Raw genomic sequence first — 20918 nt, forward strand, 5'->3', positions numbered from 1 at the left:
CTGACGGGCGTCTTATTTCCCACTAGCAGAAACAAGGGAAGGGAGTGACCCAAGGGACCCCTTCCTAGCGAGAGCAGCCAAAGAAGTTGTACACTTCTCTGGCTTAGAAGTGGGGACGGACATCCTTGATGTTTGGGAGGGTGTTGGTCCTGAAGTAGGTGGTGCAAGAGCTACAGGGAGGGAAGTGACCTCCATCATCAAGGGGGCAGGTGTAGTCTTCCAGGTCTGAGAGGTGACTGCGGTTGGCGGAGCTGATGGGGCTAGAACTGTTGTAGCGGCGGCGTAAGATGATGTCATGCGTACAGGATGTAGACATTCAGATTTCCTCTTAGCCTCAGTGTAGGTCAGTCAGTCCAGGGTCTTGTACTCCATGATTTTCCTTTCTTTCTCGAGAACCCTACAATCTGGCGAGCAAGGCGAATGGTGCTCTCCACAGTTGACACAGATGGGAGGCGGGACACATGGAGTATCGGGATGTGATGGGCATCCACAATCTCGACATGTGATGCTGGAAATATAGTGGGAAGACATAGGACCAAACTTCCAACATTTAAAGTACCACATTGGGGGAGGGATACAGGGTTTTACATCATGATGGTAGACCATCACCTTGACCATGTCGGGTAATGTACCACCCTCGAAGGCCAAGATGAAGGCACTGGTGGCAACCTGATTATACCTCGAGCCCCGGTGGACATGCCGAATGAAATGTACACCTCACCGTTCTAAACTGGCGTGCAGCACATTGTCGGACTGCAAAAAACAGTCCCTGTGAAATATGATACCCTGGACCATATTTAAACTCTTATGGGGTGTGATGGTTACAGAAACATTCCCCAGCTTGTCACAAGCGAGTAAAGCCCGTGACTGGGCAGAGGATGCTGTTTTGATCAAGACTGACCCAGCTCTCATTTTGGACAAGCTCTCCACCTCCCCAAACTTGTCATCTAAATGTTCAACAAAACAATGAGCCTTCATCATGATGACAGATTCCGCATCAGCTCTTGAACATACAAGGAACTGGGGTGAGGAAGAGCCGCTGTCATCCTTAGCATGATGTTCCTCACATTGTGTGGCCAGTGAGGGGAATGATTTGGGGTCATACTTCTGTGCATGAATTGAGCCCGTGAACGCTTAGAGACTGCTGGTGTTTGACCACCAACAAGAGATGATGTACTACACTTCATCGCGTGTCATCTGTCCTGATGCCACCCACTCCAACCAGGGGCCCTCCCCACGGGTGCCACCCAGCCGCAGCAAAAGCCACCTGGCAGGATGGCCATTGTCGGGGGTCTCAATGCCCCAGGGGGATGGGCATCTACCCCTTGGCAACCCGGGTACATGACAGCCCACCACAATGGACTGGTTACCATGCTGGATATGAGGCGCAACCAAGCGAAGAAGTCCATTGTCATCGTCAGTGTAGAAAATGATACTGCACAGTTGATGGTAAAATATGCACCCAGGAGGGTGACCTCACCCAACGGTTGGAGAATGAGCAGAAGTGCAGATCCACGTCGAAGAATGATGCGATAGGTCTCAGCACATGATGCACCATGTAAGGCGCCCTATCCTAACTGGCTTGCTCTTTGGGAAAATTTTGAAAAATGGAGGTCAAACCCTTCAAGGGACCATCACAAAGGCCAAAACGTGTGGCACTCCTTTTAGTTGCCTCTTACGACAGGCAGGAATGCCTCAGGCCTATTCTAACCCCCGGACCTGCAGGGGGTGAAAGCTCAAGTGGCCAACTTATTAAGCTTAGAGCCTCTCTGAATTTTGAGGACGAGTTTTACTCCACACTACTCTAGGTTAGCATGTAGTTCATCTGTTTGTATTGACAGATTTCAATGGAAGGAGGAGAGATGGTAACTGCTTTATCCTCAAGCTTGTCACAGGCCAGATGTGCCTGTGATTGGTTAGCATTCAAAGCTTTGATCAAGAGAGATCCATTTCCCATTTTCTCTACTGCAGTGGCTTTTCCAAATGTGCCCTCAATATTTTCAGAAAAACAATGGCTTCTTTCTTTTCCCAAAAGATTCTGGAGCACACCAAGAATTAACTGATCCGTGTTTCCATGTCTCCTTGCCTGATCCTCAACCCATGGGGTGGCCAAAGGTGGAATGTCATGGAACTTTATACCTCTCTATTGAAATCCTGATTTGTAACTGCTGAGATGGTCATGTTTGCACAGATGTTTTATTACAAATTGTCCATCCTGATGCTATTCTGAAGGCTCTCCCCAATGGCACCATTCTGGCACAGCAAAGGCTACATGGCACAGTAGCCATCACCTGGAGTCCTGAATCGGACACACAACTAATCCTTGCCATACATGGGGAACTCGACAGTATAATTCTCACATTGTCTGGTGGCTACAAACGTAAGGGTACATGAAGAGTCACCCATGATAAACTGGCTACCACACTATTTCAGGTGCAAATGTAAATCCAATTAAATAGCAAGTGCTGGGAATCACAGTACACAATGAACAGATTACACACCACATAACGCCTCCTTTTCTGAGGCACTTGCTCTTCTGCAGAATTTAGAGAAGTTGAGGTCAAACACCAGAAGGTGACCATAACTAATCAAGCCAAACATGTTGAGGGAAAGGTTGTGATGTGAGCTAAAACTGACAGTCAGCCTGATGAACACCGTGTCATCAACGTGAACACTTGAATAGGTACAAGATGCCTTCTAGTTGCCTTTTACATTGGGCAAGAGTTATCACAGGTCTGTTCCAGTCTCCAACACCACAATGGGTATTCTGTGAAGGTGGTGGTGGTTGTTGGGATGTTTAAGGGGGACTAAACAGCGAAGGTCATCAGTCCCCCATTCCCAAAAACAGGCGAGCCGAAAATCGGCAAAGCAGGTAAAAACCAAAGGGGGGGGGGGGGGGGGGGGGGGGGGGGGGGGGGGGGGGGGAAAGGGGTGGGGAGGAGACGCCCCCCAGGCGCTAAAAGAACACAAATGCAGCAACAAACACTACAGACAAGAAGAGTACAGAGGAACACCAGACAGAAAGGAACAGAAGAAAATAAGACGGCCGGAGACTGGTTGACTGACCACAAGGGAAAGAGTCAACCATCCGACGACACACCAAAACAGCAACAAATACTGAGAGACATGAGGACAAAAGACACAGAAAGGGAAAGGTGCAGGACCGCCCTAAATGGAACCATAAAAAGGACTGCCACGGATAAAATTTAAAACTTTGTCAGCCATGGAGGCATCGTCACATAAAACCAAAGGGAAAGTGCCCGGGAGATTAAAAGACTGCCGGAGGGTGCGCAGTCGGGGACACTCCAGCAAAATGTGGGCGACCGTCAGCCGGAACCCACACCAACACAGGGGGGGGATCCTCCTGACGCAAAAGATGACCGTGCGTCACGTAGGTATGGCCTATGTGCAGCCGACACAGGATGACAGAGTCCCTGCGAGAAGCCCGCAGGGAGGAGCGCCACACATCGGTCATCTCCTTGACAGCCCGCAGTTTATTCGGGGATGTCATGCCACGCCACTCAGCAGTCCACATCCCAAGCACCTTACGGCGCAACACCAGCTGCTGATCACGAGCCGTGAGGCCGATTTCCAAAGCTGGGGCGTCGATCGCCCCTTTGGCCAGCCTGTCGACACGTTCGTTCCCCGGGATGCCAACGTGACCTGGCATCCAAATAAAGACCACCGAACGACCAGAGTGGGTAATGGCGAAAACAGACTCCTGAATAGAGGACACCAGAGGAGAAGAGGTATAGCAGCGGTTGATGGCCTGGAGGCTGCTCAGGGAGTCACTGCAGATGACGATGGACGTACCTGAGCAGGAACGCATATGCTCAAGAGCGCGCAATATGGCCACCAGCTCTGCAGTAAAAATACTGCAGCCAGCCGGCAAGGAGCGCTGTTCAACATGGGCAGCGCGAGCAAAAGCGTAGGCAGTGCGACCATCAACCAGAGAACCATCAGTGTAGACAGTCTCTCAGCCCGAAAAGGAGGCGAGGAGCGCAAGAAAATGGTGACGGAGGGCCACAGGCGGAACCGAGTCCTTGGGTCCCTGTGCCAAGTCCAGACGGACGGACGGCCGGGGCAAACACCAGGGAGGCGTAGGTGCATGGACCCGGAAGGGAGGCAGAAGAGGGAATGACCCCAGTTCCAACAGCAGGGACTGGACGCGGACAGCTATGGAAAGCCCAGACCTAGGTCGCCGTTCGGGCAGATGGAGGACCATGGTAGGGAAAAGCAGGCGACGATTGGGATGGCCCGGCGAGCAATGCACGTGGACAGCATAGTCGGCGAGCAGTCGATGGCGGCGAATCCGCAGCGGGGGAACCCCGGCCTCCACCAGTAGACTATCCACGGGGCTCGTACGAAAAGCGCCAGTTGCAAGCCGAACCCCACAGTGGTGTATGGGGTCTAACAACTTCAACACTGAGGGTGATGCAGACCCATAGGCCAGGCTCCCATAATCAAGCCTTGACTGCACAAGGGCTCTGTATAATCGCAACAGTGTGCAGCGATCCGCACCCCAAGAGGTGTGGCTCAGGCAGCGGAGTGTGTTGAGGTGCCGCCAGCACTTTGGCTTCAGCTGAGTAATATGAGGAACCCATGTGAGCCGGGCATCAAAGACGAGTCCTAAGAAGCGGCAAGTGTCCACCACGTCAAGCAGGTGGCCGTCGAGGTAAAGTTCAGGATGAGGGTGGACCGTCCGACGCCTGCAGAAGTGCTTAACTCGAGTCTTGGCTGCAGAGAACTGAAAACCATGAATCAGAGCTCATGATGATGCCTTGCGGACGGCTACTTGCAGCCTGCGTTCGGCGACTCCCGTAGTTGTGGAGCGAAATGAGATGCAGAAGTCGTCGGCATACAAAGAAGGAGACACCGACAACCCCACGGCTGCAGCCAGACCATTAATGGGCACTAGAAATAAGGAGACGCTCAACACCGAGCCCTGCGGGACCCCATTTTCCTGTATATAAGATGAACTAGAGGCGGCACCCACTTGCACCCGGAAAGAGCGGCGCAATAAAAAGGTTTGAAGAAAAGCCGGGAGCTGACCACAAAGACCCCACTCATGTAACGTAGCAAGGATGTGATGCCTCCATGTGGTGTCATACGCCTTCCGCAGATAAAAAAAGACAGCAACGAGGTGCTGACGTCGGGCAAAGGCCGGACGGATAGCAGATTCCAGCCGCACCAAATTGTCCGCTGCAGACCGGCCCCAACGGAAGCCACCCTGGGATGGAGCGAGGAGACCGCGCGACTCAAGGATCCAACACAAACGCCGCCCCACCATACGTTCGAGCAATTTGCACAAAAAGTTGGTGAGGGTAATGGGACGATAGCTGTCCACCGCCAGTGGGTCCGCACCGGGTTTCAAGATGGGGACAATAAGACCCTCTCGCCATTGCGACGGGAACACGCCCTCGCTCCAAATGCGGTTAAAGATGGTGAGGATGTGTCTCTGGCAGTCCCTGGAGAGATACTTCAGCATCTGTGCGTGGATGCAGTCTGGTCCTGGTGCTGTATCAGGGCAATCGGCGAGGGCAGCGAGGAATTCCCTCTCGCTGAAAGGAGCATTGTATTTTTCAGAACGACGTGTGTGGAATGATAACGGCGTCTGCTTGGCTCGCTCCTTGAGAGAGCGAAAGGCGGGGGGATAAGTTGCAGTCGCAGAGCTCTTAGCAAAGTGCGCAGCAAGGTGTTCAGCAATGGCGGCAGCGTCCGTGCAGACAGCGCCGTCCAAGGAGATCCCAGGGACACCCATAGGGGTCTGGTATCCATAAATCCGCCAGATCCGGGACCACAGGATGGAGCGAGGGGGAGACACGGGAGCCCAAGGATGAGACATACCTCTCCCAGCACTCCTGCTTACGCCGTGTAATAAGACGACGAGCCAAGGCACAGAGCCTCTTAAAGGCGATGAGGGTCTCTAGAGACGGGTGCTGCCTATGACGCTGAAGGGCCCGCCTACGGTCGCGAATAGCCTCAGCGATCTCCGGCGACCACCGGGGTACAGCCTTCCTCCAAGGGAGTCCAGAAGAGCGGGGGATGGCAGCCTCGGCCGCCGAAATGACTGACGTGGTTACGACACGGACCACCTCGTCAATGTCACCCTGTGGGGGAGACTCAATGGTTGCAGCGGAAGTAAAAGCCGGCCAGTCAGCCCTGGGGAGAGCCCAGCGGGGCAGGCGCCCAGAAGAATGACACTGGGGCAGTGACAAATAGATGGGAAAATGGTCACTACCACACAGGATAGGATGCACTCTCCAGTGGAGGGATGGGACAAGTCCAGGGCTGCAAAGAGAGAGATCGATGGCCGAGAATGAGCCATGGGCCACACTGAAATGCGTGGGAGCACCGGTGTTCAAAAGGCTAAGGTCGAGCTGAGCCAACAAATGCTCCACGGCACGACCGCGGTCATCGGAGACAGTCCCACCCCATAGAGGGTTGTGGGCATTGAAATTGCCCAGCAACAAGAAAGGTGGCGGCAATTGGGCTATCAGAGCAGCCAGGACGTGCTGCGCGACGGCACCATCCGGTGGAAGGTAAAGACTGCAGACGGTAACAGCCTGTGGCGTCCACTCCCAAACAGCGACAGCCTCTAAAGCTGTTTGTAGAGGAACAAACTCGCTGTGAAGAGAGTTAAGGACATATATGCAGACGCCACCAGACACCCTTTCATAAGCTGCCCGGTTCTTATAATAACCCCGATAGCCACGGAGGGCGGGAGTTCGCATTGCGGGAAACCAACTTTCCTGAAGGGCAATGCAGAAGAAAGGGTGAAGGCTGATAAGTTGGCGGAGCTAAGCTAGATGGTGGAAGAAACCGCTGCAGTTCCACTGGAGGATGGTGTTGGCCATGGATGGGAAAGGCGTGAAGGGACTGGGGAGGCAGATTACGCCTCCTGGGCCCCTGCTGCTACTGAGTCACCACCTGTACAACAGCCATCCATTGCGTCCGAGGGACTGGCAAGATCCAGGTTCTCAGCGGACGCCAGAATCCCCACCTCATCTTCAGATGCAGAGTGAGAAGGTTGCGGTGGGACAGGTGCCACCGCAATGTCTGTATGCTTGGGAGCCTTTTTCTTGGTCTGCTTTGCGCGCTGTGCCTTAGGTGGTTCTGGCTGGGAGGGCCGCACCGGGTCAGTCTCAGGGACTGAAGACGACCGTGACGCCCTACGACCAGCGACCGGTGGTTGTTTCAGAAACTTGCGGGTGTCTGCTGTGCCGCTGGTCGGAACTTGTGAAGCGAGGTCCCCAAGGGACCCCTTTCTTGCGAGAGTAGCCGAAGAAGTCTTACGCTTCTCCGGCTGGGAAGGGGGAATTGATGTCCCCGATTGTTGGGGGGGGGGGGGGGGGGTGTTGCTCCTGAAGTAGATGGAGCAGGAGCAACAGGTTGTGAAGTGCCCCCCACAAGCAAGGGGGCTGGTGGATGCTGACCGATCTTAGAGCCGAGTCGTGATGATGGAAGAACCGTCGATGCAGCAGCGGCGTAGGTTGACGTCATTGCCACAGGATGGAGCCGCTCGTATTTCCGTCTAGCCTCGGGGTAGGTCAGGCAGTCCAGGGTCTTATACTCCATTATCTTCCTTTCTTTCTGGAATATCCTACAGTCCGGCGAGCAGGGGGAATGGTGTTCTCCGCAGTTAACACAGATAGGAGGCGGGGCACATGGAGTATCAGGATGCGAAGGACGTCCACAATCCCGACACGTGATGCTGGAAGTACAGCGAGATGACATGTGCCCGATCTTCCAGCATTTAAAACACCGCATCGGAGGAGGGATATATGGCTTCACATCACAACGGAAAACCATCACCTTAACCTTTTCGTGTAAGACATCACCCTCAAAGGCCAAGATGAAGGCACCTGATTATGACCCCGATGGACGCGCCGGACGAAGTGAACACCTCGTCGTTCGAGGTTGGTGCGTTAATTCATCGTCGGACTGCAGAAGAAGATCCCTGTGGAAGATAATACCCTGGACCATGTTGAGACTCTTATGCGGCGTGATGCTAACTGAAACATCCCCCAACTTGTCACAATTGAGCAACATCCGGGACTGGGCAGAGGATGCCGTTTTGATGAGCACAGAACCAGAGCGCATCTTGGACAAGCCCTCCACCTCCCCAAACTTGTCCTCTAAATGCTCCACAAAAAACTGGGGCTTGGTTGACATAAACGATTCCCCATCAACTCGCGTATACACAAGGAACCGGGGTGAATATTCTCCACTGCCTTCTTTTGCCAAACGTTCCTCCCATGGAGTGGCCAGGGAGGGAAATGATCATGGTTCGTATTTCCTGCCGTTGAGGTTAGACCTCGATCGCTTAGAGACTGCTGGTGGAGGCCCACCAGCGAGAGATGATGTACCACACTTCATTGCGGGTCATCTGCCCTGATGCCACCTACTCCGACCAAGGGCCCTCCCCACGGGCGCCACCCAGCCGCAGCAATAGCCACCTGGCAGGATGGCCATTGCCGGGAGTCCTGATGCCCCAGAGAGATGGGCATCTACTCCTTGGCATACGTGGGGAGTTAACGGCGCAGGCATCAGTAGAGCGATCCCTGTGTTGTCAGGGGGCTACAACCAACAGGGTACATGGCGGCCCCACCACAACGGACTGGCTACCGTGCTGGATCTTAGGTGCCATAAAGTCCAACGTTGTCGTCGCAGTTAAAAGCAACACTGCAGAGCGCAGCGTGGTAATCGTACCCAAGAGATGGAAAACGAGAGGGACACAATTGCAACGACGAAAAAGCCGGCTAAAGGTCTCAATGCACGACGGATACAGTGCACCATGTAAGGCGCCCTTCCCCAATTGGCTCGCTCTTCGGAATAATTTAGAAAGATGGAGGTCAAACCCGAGAGGGGACCATCACATAAGGCCGAAACATTTTAGACTCCTTTTAGCCACCTCTTACGACAGGCAGGAATACCGCGGGCCTATTCTAACCCCCGAACCCGCAGGGGGAAATTCTGTGAAAAAGAAACCCATATATCCCAAAGTAATGTCTATTGTTCTTTATTTTTGCACATGTAGATGCTTCATTTGTAATGCATCTCTTGAACGTAAGCTCTGACCTCACCACTGATCTCTCTCTGAATTTAACAAGTCTCAAAAGAGAATTTTCCTTTTTCTACAAAAATGTGCTATTTCATTTTAGCAACCAATACGGAATGAGAGCAGAATTAATATTTAATTTGCGCTCTGCCATTTGGAAATGGCTTCACATGGTTTAAAAAAGGCAATTTCATGCCCAGATAATGCCTTCGAGTTTCTTGTCATTTATGTAGACAACTCCCATTCTGCATGTGAAACTATATAACAGCAGAACTGCAGCAAATGACTACATAATGTAGCATTGGGTATGGTGTAATAGTTTTAACATGACTAACTGGGGTAAAAGGAATTATGATTCATCTGAGGAGATACTCCACCTAATGAGATACTCATGTCTTAATGCATTTTCAGGGAACTTCAACATCTTGAGTAGTATTCTTTAGGGAGTTTCTGATAACTTCTTAACAGCTCATTTTTTCCCACGAAAGAATAAACACAAAAATGAAAACAGCTGTCGATGGCTAGAGGTCTCCGGTGAGTGTCATTGATATAGAGGAGTCTTTTATTGGGCTGAAATCTAGAATAAAGACGGTACCAGCAAGGGTGTTGTTTTCTCTACAGCACACAGGTTGGAGAGGGGGAGATTAGTGTTTAACATCCCATCGACACCGAGGACATTGGACATGGAGCACAAGCTTTCATTAGGAAAGGATGGGGAAGGAAATCGGCCACACCCTTTCAAAGGAACCATCCCAACATTTCCCTGAAGCGATTTAGGGAAATCACGGAAAACCTAAATCAGGATGGCGGGCACGGGTTTGAACCAATACAAGTCCAGTGTGTTAACCACTGTGCCACCTCACTCAGTGGCACACAGGTCGGCAAGATCAGTTTTGCGTAGGCATCGATAGGGCAGTTTTAGGCAACCAACATGAGGAAAAAATTACGTAGTTTGAGCACCAACATTAAATCATTTAATGTTATTCATGATTTCTTTACATTTTCTCAATCACAGCTTCAATATTCTTTACTACCCTTTCAAAAGAACACTGTTATGACAGACTGATATTTAGCATAACCCATCATCTAGGTTAGGCTGAACCATGATATGCTTGTGAAATGATGAAACCAATGAATGTCAGACTAGGACAAGGAGCTAAACATTTACTGAACAGTTCAATTACTTATTCAGAAGAAAGTCAACAATCACAGGTGAAGTGCAACTCACTTTACTCTGTTTCGGTATTTAACCATACATCAAAAGGTACATCTTTATTTTTATTGTTATGGCAATTACCTTGCTTAATTTTGTGATTATGATAACTGGTTTTTAACATGCTGGACACTGTGTCTTTATACCAACATCCAGAAAGTCTTGGAGAGTGGTTGGTGGATGCTGACATGATGCAACCTGTCTCCCAAATGCATCTCAGACATACTCTATGAGATTCAAATTGGGAAAGCGAGCAGGCCACACCTTGCATGCAATATCTTCCATTTACAAAAAAACATCAATTACCCGTGCTCTATGAGGTCGAGCATTACGGTCCATCGATACGAAGTTTGGGCCCACAGCACCCTGCAACAACTGTGCATGAAATCCCAAAACCTCCTCACGGTACCTGGTGGCAGTTAAATCTTGCCGATTTACCCATACAATTTCATGAAGAGGTGTTTGATTGGTCAACATAATCCCTGGTTACACCATCAGGGATCCACCTAAATATCAGTCTCTTTCCACAATATTTGGGTCCCGAAATCATGTTCCATGTGCCATCCAGATGCAAATCCATCAACAATCACACTCCAGACCAAATCGGGACTCATCTGTGAAAAGAACATTGGCCCACTGTTCGACCGTCCAGGTAGCATGTTGACTGCTCCATTCTAGATGTTCCCTTCAGTGAAGACATGCCAGAGTAAACAGACAGCATGTCTCCAACAATAAAGGCCACTATGCAGGAACCTTCTGTACACCTTTTGCCTCAGTACAACATGTCCAGGGGATGATGCGAGGTTAAATGCCAGTTGCAGTGGAGTACTAAGGCAGTACTGTCGTGCCCTTGCAGACAAATAACAGTCCACTCTTTCTGATGTCACACATGTTTGGCCCTGTCCTGGTCTCCGGGATACAGTTTCAGTCTCTGTAATATTCCTATGGCCCTCCAGCAGAGAGTCTGTAGGCATCTCCTCTGTGCCCTACTGCACTGTCTGTGGCTGCGTACACAGCAGATTTTGGATGTGGGACTACCCTACAAACACTACCCTGCTTGATAGGCGCTCTGAAGTCATTGCTGGCGTGGTTGTCCGTTGATCGGAATGCCATCTTCCATGCAGAACATGATTGTAACGGCTTATCCTGACACTTTGTATGACTATATTGTGAATTGGACACAGGATGGGGAAATAGCAGTCTGTTGCTTTAATTTTGGACACCAGTGTATTTTCCTTTTGACAAGTAGTCACCACAATCTCTTAACATAGCAAAAAGTGTGTGAGCATTACCTCATTAACAACTGATTAAACAGGAACCAAATTATTTTATAGAAAAAAATATCAGTTATTTGGATTCAGAACAATAGTTGTGTTTTTCTCTGTTCTTTCCCCTTTCTCCATGAATCAGTGTTCCTGACACTTTGTATGACTATATTGTGAATTGGACACAGGATGGGGAAATAGCAGTTTGCTGCTTTAATTTTGGACACCAGTGTATTTTCCTTTTGACAAGTAGTCACTACAATCTCTTAATATAGCAAAAAGTGCGTGACCATTACCTCATTAACAACTGATTAAACAGGAACCAAATTATTTTATAGAAAAAATTATCAGTTATTTGGATTCAGAACAATAGTTGTGTTTTTTTCTGTTCTTTCCCCTTTCTCCATGAATCAGTGTATTGCCAGTTAATTCATCACTAAAAACCATTGTAATCTAAGAAACATTTGCAAACTAGTAACACTACTACACTAAATATTTTATAAGTAGCATAAATAAAAGGAACTTCAGCACATTTTTGTACAGAAAACTTCAACTGACCTTTATTTTATGCTCTATTTTAAATTGCTGATGTGTCGTTTATCACTGGCTTAGAAAGTCTACAACTTTTACAATACATACCTCCAATAAAACATGGTGTACTTTTTTCAAAAATTCTTCATTATTTTCAAAATCCTCAATTAAAGTCTGTGGTAAGTCCCCTGCATGCCCAATCTGGAAAATGAAAATTATAGCCACTTGCAATATACTGCAAACTGTATTAATAGGATGAAACACGAACTAAATTTAAAAATTATTATCTTTAGTCCAAGTAATGTCAAGACTAGTTTGATGTTTGAAAGGAAAGGTGATCATCCTGCAGGCCTAGAAAGGGACATATAATGCAGCAGTTACTCTGGTCAGTCTTAAGTACTAGTATTACTAACAGTGAAAATATTATCATTATCCAAATAATTTACAAGTGTTATGTTTCCTACAAACAACTGTGAAATTCAAAGTGTGTCTTAACTGTAAATATTGCTACTTACCGTAAAGAAGGTATGTTAAGTTGAGGACAAGCACAATTGAAAAAGTTACATTACGTTTTCGGTCACAGACTTCATCGGTTGGTTGGTTGGTTGGTTGGTTTAAAAGAGGGGGAAAGGGACTGAAGTAAAGGTCATCGGTCCCTTGCTCCGAAGGAAACAATGGCACAAGGGTGAAAATAAGACAATTAGACTTACAACACAAAACAGAATGAAATGAAAAACCACAATGACTGACGGGCAACAAACACTTAAATGGACAGAAGGGGAGAAGAAAACCACAAAGACACAAGAAACAGGCAGAAGAGGTTAAAACAAGAAATCAGATTACCATGGCTGGCTGACAACGAGGATAAAAAAGGAAAAGCCAGGCACTCAGCAACACATTAAAACCTCCACCCTGAAAGCACTAGGGTGGAGGACACACAGGGACAAAGGACATGTGATAAAACTTAGGGCAAATGATAAAACTCACCCTCACAAATAAAATGTGAAACTAAAGCTGTTGCTGAGGTATTGTCGCCAAACACCGAAGGTAGGGTGCTGGGAAAGTTAAAAGGCCACCACACAGCGGCTAAAAGTGTGCACTCCAGCAAGAGATGGGTGACTGTCATTTGTGAGCCACAGCAACACTGAGGTGGGTACTCATGACAGAGGAGATAAACATGCGTCAGCCACGTATGGCCAATGCAGAGCCGACAGAGAACCACAGAGTCCCTGCGGGAGGTGTGCACGGAGGTCTTCCACACATTCGTAGTTTCCTTAATGGCAAGCAGCTTGTCATGCATACTTAGGTTATGCCATTCTGTCTACCAAAGCCGCAAATCCTTGTGGTGTAATACTGAACGCAGGACAGTTTCAGCAAAGCCGATCTCCATAAGCAGTTTCCGTGTAGCCTGTTTGGCCAGCCTGTCAGCTAGTTCGTTAACTGGGATTCTGAAATGACGTGGGGTCCAGACAAACACCACTGAACGACTGGACAATTCCAGGGCATACATGGACTCCTGGATGGTCGCTACCAAAGGGTGACGAGGGTAGCATTAGTCGATAGCTTGTAGGCTGCTCAAGGGGTCAGTACACAGGAGAAATGGCTCACCTGGACATGAACAGATGTGCTCAAGAACACAAGATATGGCTGCCAGCTCTACATTGAAAACACTGCAGCCATCTGGCAAGGAGTACTGTTCTATAGGTCCTCCAGGAACATAGACAAAGCCAACATGACTATCAGCCATTGGTGTAAACTACTACATGGCCCCAGTACATGTCGAGAATCGAGAGGAAGTGACAGTGGTGAGTCATATGGTTAACAGAGTCCTTAGGGCCATGTGAAAGGTCCAGGAGAAGCAGTGGCATAGGTGTACACCATGGAGGTGTTCGTGAATGAACCTCAAGTATAGGTGGTAAAGGCAAGGACTCCAGTTCAGAAAGAAGGGATCGGACATGAACTGAACTGCAATATTTTTTTTTTTTTTTTTTTTTTTAGGGCGCACAACTTCAACGGTCATTAGCGCCCAGACTACGTTAGGAATGCACCGCGAGGCACAAGTTTAAAACAGCAACTAAAAGGGAAAACACGATAAAAGATCGACAGGCATAGGATTAAAAAAAAACAGCATAATTAAATGTCCTTAGACAGGTTGGTCAATTTGATAAAATGAAGAACGGGAGCAGCTGCTCCTGGGTCATCCACTAAAATGGCATCGAGAGTACATGGCAGGCCAGGATCAAGACGCAGTGTGTTAAAATCCGGACAGGACGTTAAAATGTGGCGGACCATCAGCAAGTGCCCACATGGGCAGAACGGCGCCGGCGCAGCCGTCAGCAGATGGCGATGGCTGAACCGGCAGTGTCCAATTCGTAACCGGGCCAAAACTACCTCCTCCCGCCGAGAGGGGCGTGAGGAGGATGTCCAAGCCGCGGGAAGAGGTTTCAAGTCCCGAAGCTTGTTGTCCATAAGTGCAGCCCAATCGGCATGCCACAGCAATAAAATGCGCCGACAAATGACCCTGCTACAATCTGATGAAGGAACACAACAAGGAGCTGTCCGAGGCTGGAGGACCGCAGCCTTGGCCGCGGCATCTGCAGCTTCGTTCCCAGGGATACCGACATGGCCAGGAACCCACATAAAGCTAACTGGAGAACCATCGTCCACCAGCTGCTGAAGAGAGCGTTGGATCCGGTGCACGAAAGGGTGAACCGGATACGGATCACTGAGGCTCTGGATGGCGCTCAGGGAATCAGAGCAGATGACATAAGCAGAATGTCGGTGGCGGCAGATGTAAAGAACAGCCTGGTAGAGGGCAAAGAGCTCAGCTGTGAAGATCGAACAATGGCCATGGAGCCGGTATTTGAAACTTTGTGCCCCGACAATAAAAGAACAACCAACCCCGTCATTGGTCTTAGAGCCATCTGTATAAATGAAGGTCATATTAATGAACTTCGAATGAAGTTCGACAAAACGGGAGCCGTATACCGAACTGGGGATAACCTCCTTTGGGAGAGAGCTGAGGTCAAGGTGAACGCGAACCTGAGCCTGGAGCCAAGGTGGCGTGCGGCTCTCGCCAACTCTAAAGGTTGCAGGGAGTGAAAAATCAAGGTGTTGAAGGAGGCGACGAAAGCGAACTCCAGGGGGAAGCAGGGCAGAGACATTCAACCCATATTGACGATCGAGGGAGTCGCCAAAAAAGGAACGATAAGACGGGTGGTCGGGCATTGACAGTAGCCGACAGGCATACCGACAAAGCAGTATATCGCGCCGGTAGGGCAGTGGCAATTCACCGGCTTCAGCATGAAGACTCTCGATGGGACTAGTATAAAATGCTCCGATCGCAAGACGTAAACCCCGATGTTGTATGGAGTTGAGGCGGCGTAAGATGGACGGCCGTGCAGAGGAGTATACGAAGCTCTCGTAATCCAGCTTGGAGCGGACGATCGACCGATATAGGTGAAGTAGGACGGTTCAATCCGCTCCCCACGATATACCACTGAGAACACGGAGGACATTTAGAGAACGGGTACAATGGGCAGCCAAATAAGACACATGTGGAGACCAGCTAATTTTCCTGACAAATGTAAGACCTAAAAATTTTGTTGTCTCCACGAATGGGAGAGCAACGGGACCGAGTCGTAAGGACGGTGGGAGAAACTCTTTGTAGCGCCAGAAGTTAATACAGACCGTCTTCTCGGCAGAAAAACGGAAGCCATTAGTGACACTCCAGGAGTAAAGATGGTCAAGAGAACGCTGAAGACAGCGCTCCAGGAAACATGTACACTGCGCGCTGCAATAGATGGTAAAATTGTCAACGAAAAGGGAGCCTGATACATCAGCTGGGAGGCAATCCGTTATTGGATTGATTGCTACGGCGAAGAGAGCGACGCTCAAAACTGAGCCCTGTGGCACCCCATTCTCCTGGCGAAAGGTGTCCGACAGGACAGAACCCACACGTACCCTGAACTGTCGATCCATTAAAAAGGAACGAATAAAAAGAGGGAGGCGACCGCGAAGGCCCCATGTATGCATGGTGCGGAGAATACCCGCCCTCCAACAGGTGTCGTAAGCCTTCTCCAAATCAAAGAACACAGCCGCGGGTGGGCACTTCCGCAAGAAGTTATTCATAATGAAGGTTGACAAGGTAACCAGATGGTCAACAGCAGAGCGGCGCCTACGAAATCCACATTGTACATTGGTAAGTAGGCGCCGAGATTCGAGCAGCCAAACCAAACGAGAGTGAACCATGCGCTCCATCACCTTACAGACACAGCTGGTAAGCGAGATGGGTCGATAATTGGAAGGCAAGTGCTTGTCCTTCCCCGGCTTAGGAATCGGTACAACAATAGACTCGCGCCAGCATGCGGGAACATGTCCCTCAATCCAGATGCGATTATAAGTACAAAGAAGGAAACCTTTACCCGCAGGAGAAAGGTTCTTCAGCATCTAAATATGAATAGAATCAGGCCCTGGAGCGGAGGACCGTGACCGGGCAAGTGCATTTTCGAGTTCCCGCATGGTGAAAGGGGGCATTATAACTTTCACAATTCGAGGAGCGGAAGTTAGGTGGCCTAGCCTCCTCTGCCTGTTTTCAGGGGAGGAAGGCAGGGTGGTAATGAGCGGAGCTCGAAACCTCTGCGAAAAAGGGGCCGAAGGCATTGGAGATATCCTCAGGGGCCACAAGGACGTCATTCGCGACCGTCAAGCCAGAAACTGGTGAGTGGACCTTAGTGCCAGATAAACGGCGCAGGCTACCCCAGATAACAGAAGGAGTAAAACTGTTGAAGGTGCTTGTGAAAGCAGCCCAGCTGGCTTTCTTGCTTTCTTTAATAATACGACGGCACTGCGCACGTAATCGTTTATAATTGATACAATTCGCCACTGTAGGGTGGCGTTTAAAGGTGCGTAAAGCACGTCGACGAGCACGTAAAGCGTCTCTACACGCTGCGGTCCACCAGGGGATCGGTACGCGACGTGGAGAAGTAGTGGTGTGAGGGATGGAATATTCAGCAGCAGTGAGAATGACTTCTGTGAGGTGTGCGACCTGACTATCGCAGCTTGTGAAGGTTTGATCCTGAAAGGTCGCCCTGGAAGAGAAGAGCCCCCATTCAGCTTTGGAGATGTTCCAACTAGCTGAGCACGGAGAGGGGGTATGATGCAGGAGATGGATGACACACGGGAAGTGGTCGCTCGAATATGTATCAGAAAGGGCATACCACTCAAACCGGCGTGCAAGTTGGGTAGTACATATAGAGAGGTCTAAATGTGTGAGATGTGTCCGAAAGAAAAGTAGGGGCGCCAGTATTGAGGCAGACAAGATTGAGCTGGTTGAAAAGGTCTGCTAACAGGGAGCCCCTCGGGCAGGATGCTGGAGAGCCCCAAAGGGGATGGTGGGCATTGAAGTCTCCAGTTAACAAAAATGGTGCAGGTAGCTGAGCAATAATTTGCATCATGTCTGCCCTGGTAACGGCAGACGACGATGGAGTGTAAACGGTACAAATAGAAAATGTAAAAGTGGGGAGAGTAATTCGGATGGCAACTGCCTGCAGGCCTGTGTGCAATGTGATGGGATTGTAGTAAATATCATCCCGGACCAGCAACATAACCCCTCCATGAGCCGGAATACCTACCACAGGGGGTAGGTCTAAACTCATAGAGGTGTAGTGTGCCAAGGCAATGTGATCGCATGGGCGGAGCTTCGTTTCCTGGAGGGCTACGACGAGCGGACGGTGCAAGCGGAGCAGCAACTTCAAGTCCTCTCGGTTGGAGCGAATGCTGCGAATATTCCAGTGAATAAGTGCCATCGTGAGAAGAAAAGGAAGATGAAAGAAGGGGTCACCTCGAAGGCCGCTGAGGGCCTGGCTTCGAGCGAGTACTGCCGCCGCTATCAGTAGGCGGACACTCATCGTCCATCGGTTCTATAGGTTCATTGGCCATCTTGTTAAGATGGCCGGGAGGAGCAGCTTCCTCCGCCGGTGAACGGCCAGATGTTCGGCTACCAGCGGTGCGACCAGGCGAAACGGATGACGGCCTGGGGCGGCAACTGCTGGGTGGCGCAGGAGAAGAAATGCGCCGTGGAGGAGAAGGAGAACTGTGCTTCCTATGAGCCTTCTTGGAAGGTCTTTTAGTGGAAGTACTGGTCAACGGCTGGGAGTGCGAGGTACGTACGAAGTCTGCACGGGACGGTTCCTTCTTGAAGGCCCGTGCATCTGATTTCTGGGTCTTCGTCTTGGCAGAAGCCGATGAAGGTGCTTGTGTTGGAGGGGTGACGGGAGGAAGAGGAGATGTCGACTGCGCGATCTTAGCACTGGCCGAGCGGACGACCGTGGTGCCGAAGGTCAGATCGCATGTCTGCGTCGCCAGCTCCCTGGTAGTCCGAGGAGAGGCGAGGACAGTACTGTACTTTCCCGCTGGGAGCAGCGCGGGCTTCCTACTAGCAAATAGCTTGCGAGCAGCCGAGGTGGACACTTTCTCTTTGACCCGAATTTCTTGGATACAGCGTTCTTCCTTGTAGATGGGACAGTCGCGGGAGGACGCTGCATGGTCACCCTGACAGTTCACACAACGAGAAGACGGAGTTGGACAGTCACCCTCATGGGCATCCCTGCCACAAGTGACTCATTTAGCTGCATTGGAACAAGACTGGCGAGTGTAATTAAAACCCTGACACTGGTAGCAGCGCATAGGTGTCGGGACATAAGGGCGAACAGAAATAACCTCGTAGCCCGCTTTGATACGTGACGGCAGCTGAACACTGTCAAAGGTCAAGAAAAGTGTCCAGGTCGGTACAAGGTCATTGTTGACCTTTTTCATGACCCTATGGACAGCCATCATGCCCTGCTCAGCGAGGAAAGACTGAAACTCCTCGTCAGCCAATCCGTCAAGTGATCGAGTATAGACCACACCACGAGACGAATTCAAAGTGCGGTGAGCCTCCACCCGGACAGGGAACGTATACAGGAGTGTGGCCCGAAGCAGTTTTTGTGCCTGAAAGGCGCTCTCAGTTTCTAGTAATAAGGTACCGTTACGCAACCTGGTACAAGATTTGACAGATCCGGCTATGGCATCTACGCCCTTCTGGATAACGAAAGGGTTGACAGAGGAAAAATCCTTTCCGTCCTCAGATCGAGAAACGACGAGGAACTGTGGGGCAGGCGGTAGTACTTTTGTCACTGGTGGCTGGTCAAGTTTCCGTTTTTGGGCAGAAGTCGAGAGAGATGGAGTGAAATCCATTGCGGAGGAATCCCCCATGATTGCCAGCGTCTCCGATGGCGCGCTCCTTTCTTGTGGGGACCCTCTCAGAGGGCACTCCCGCCTTAGGTGAATGATTACACCTCAGGTCACACCTCCCGAGAAACAGACGGAGGGACCAATCGGCATGGTCAGAAGGTATCAGCTCAGGCAATCACCCCTCCCTGGGCCTGGCCTTTACCAGGGGGTACGTGCGTGCCTTACATGTCTACCCAGGGCGGGGAATTACGCGTTACCCCGTCACCGGCTACGCGTGCGAACGCGTGGGTCGGCCTTCAGGCGCGCACAGGGAGGAAGGAAGAAGAGGAAAAAGAAGAGAGAGAGAGAGAGGGAGAGAGAGAACAGACTGTCTCAAACGCCGAGGTGGAGACCAGAGTAGGCAAGGAGAAGAAGGCAATGAAAAGGCAAGGAGAAGAAGACAAGGGAAAGAGTAAGGAAGACAGTGAGATGGAGAAGAGCAAAGAAAGGAACCAACCAAAGGAAGGAAGAAACGAGAAGTGAAAAAGCAAAATGACCGCAAATAGAGGTCGTGGAACCGTCCGTCTCCGGACGCAGGTGCTAACTACCCCCTTGAGGGGGAGGGACTCCTTTTAGTCGCCTCTTACGACAGGCAGGAATACCTCGGGCCTATTCTAATCCCCGGACCCGCAGGGGGGGAACTGCAATTGGAAGCCCTGACCTGGGCCGCTGATGTGGAAGATAAACCGTCGTGGGTGGGAAAGAGAGACGGTAATTCGGATGCGAAGGAGAACTAAGAACGTGTGCAACGTAACTGGAGAGCAATTGCGCACTCCTAACCTGCAATGGAGGGAATCCGTCGTCCACCAGGAAGCTGGTCACCGGACTCATCCTAAAAAGCTCCTGCCGCTTGGTGAACACCACAGTGGCGCACTGGGTTGAGTAAACACAAAGCTGAGGGCACCACAAAACCATAAACCAGACTCCCATATGCAAGGTGGGATTGAACAAGGGCTCTGCATAGCTGCAGCGTAGAGTGATCTGCACTCCAGTTGGAGTTGCTCAGGCAGCGGAGGGCACTGAGGTGCTGCCACCACTTCCGCTTAAGCCGACGAAGGTGATGAAGCCAAGTCTTTCGGGCATTGAAAACCAGCCCTAAGAGCTGATATGTCTCCACTACAGTGAGTGGATCGCCATTAAGGTAAAGTTCTGGTTCTGTATGAACGGTATGACACCGACAGAAGTGCATAAAACACAACTTTGCGGACGAAAACTGGAAACCGTGGGCTAGAGCCCATGACTGCACCTATGGATGGCTCCCTGTAGGTGCCGCTCAACAACACCAGTACGGGTGGAGCAGCATGAAATACAGAAATCTGTCTGTATACAGAGAAGGTGAGACAGACGGCCCTACAGCTCCTGCTAGACCATTAATGGCCACTGAAAATAGAGATACACTCAATACAGAGCCCTGTGGGACCCCATTTACCTGGATATGGGGAAACTACGGAAGGCAACAACTTGGACACGGTAAGTATGAAGCGACAGGAAATTTTTGATAAAAATGAGGAGCAGACCATGGAGACCCCACTCGTATAATGTGGCATGGATATGATGTCGCCAGATCATGTCATAC

At 50.2% G+C, this 20918-nt stretch overlaps 1 protein-coding gene across 1 annotated transcript in view; it reads right to left on the reverse strand.

The window, feature by feature from the left end:
• Positions 1–20918, reverse strand: part of LOC124612785 (multifunctional methyltransferase subunit TRM112-like protein) — a 44019-nt gene that overhangs the window by 11145 nt on the left and 11956 nt on the right. The window contains exon 3 of the mRNA XM_047141182.1: positions 12179–12271. Coding sequence (XP_046997138.1) covers positions 12179–12271 — 93 coding nt within the window. The remainder of the gene's footprint in view (positions 1–12178; positions 12272–20918) is intronic.

The sequence above is a fragment of the Schistocerca americana genome, chromosome 4 (assembly GCF_021461395.2).
Source record: "Schistocerca americana isolate TAMUIC-IGC-003095 chromosome 4, iqSchAmer2.1, whole genome shotgun sequence".
Taxonomy (NCBI): domain Eukaryota; kingdom Metazoa; phylum Arthropoda; class Insecta; order Orthoptera; family Acrididae; genus Schistocerca; species Schistocerca americana.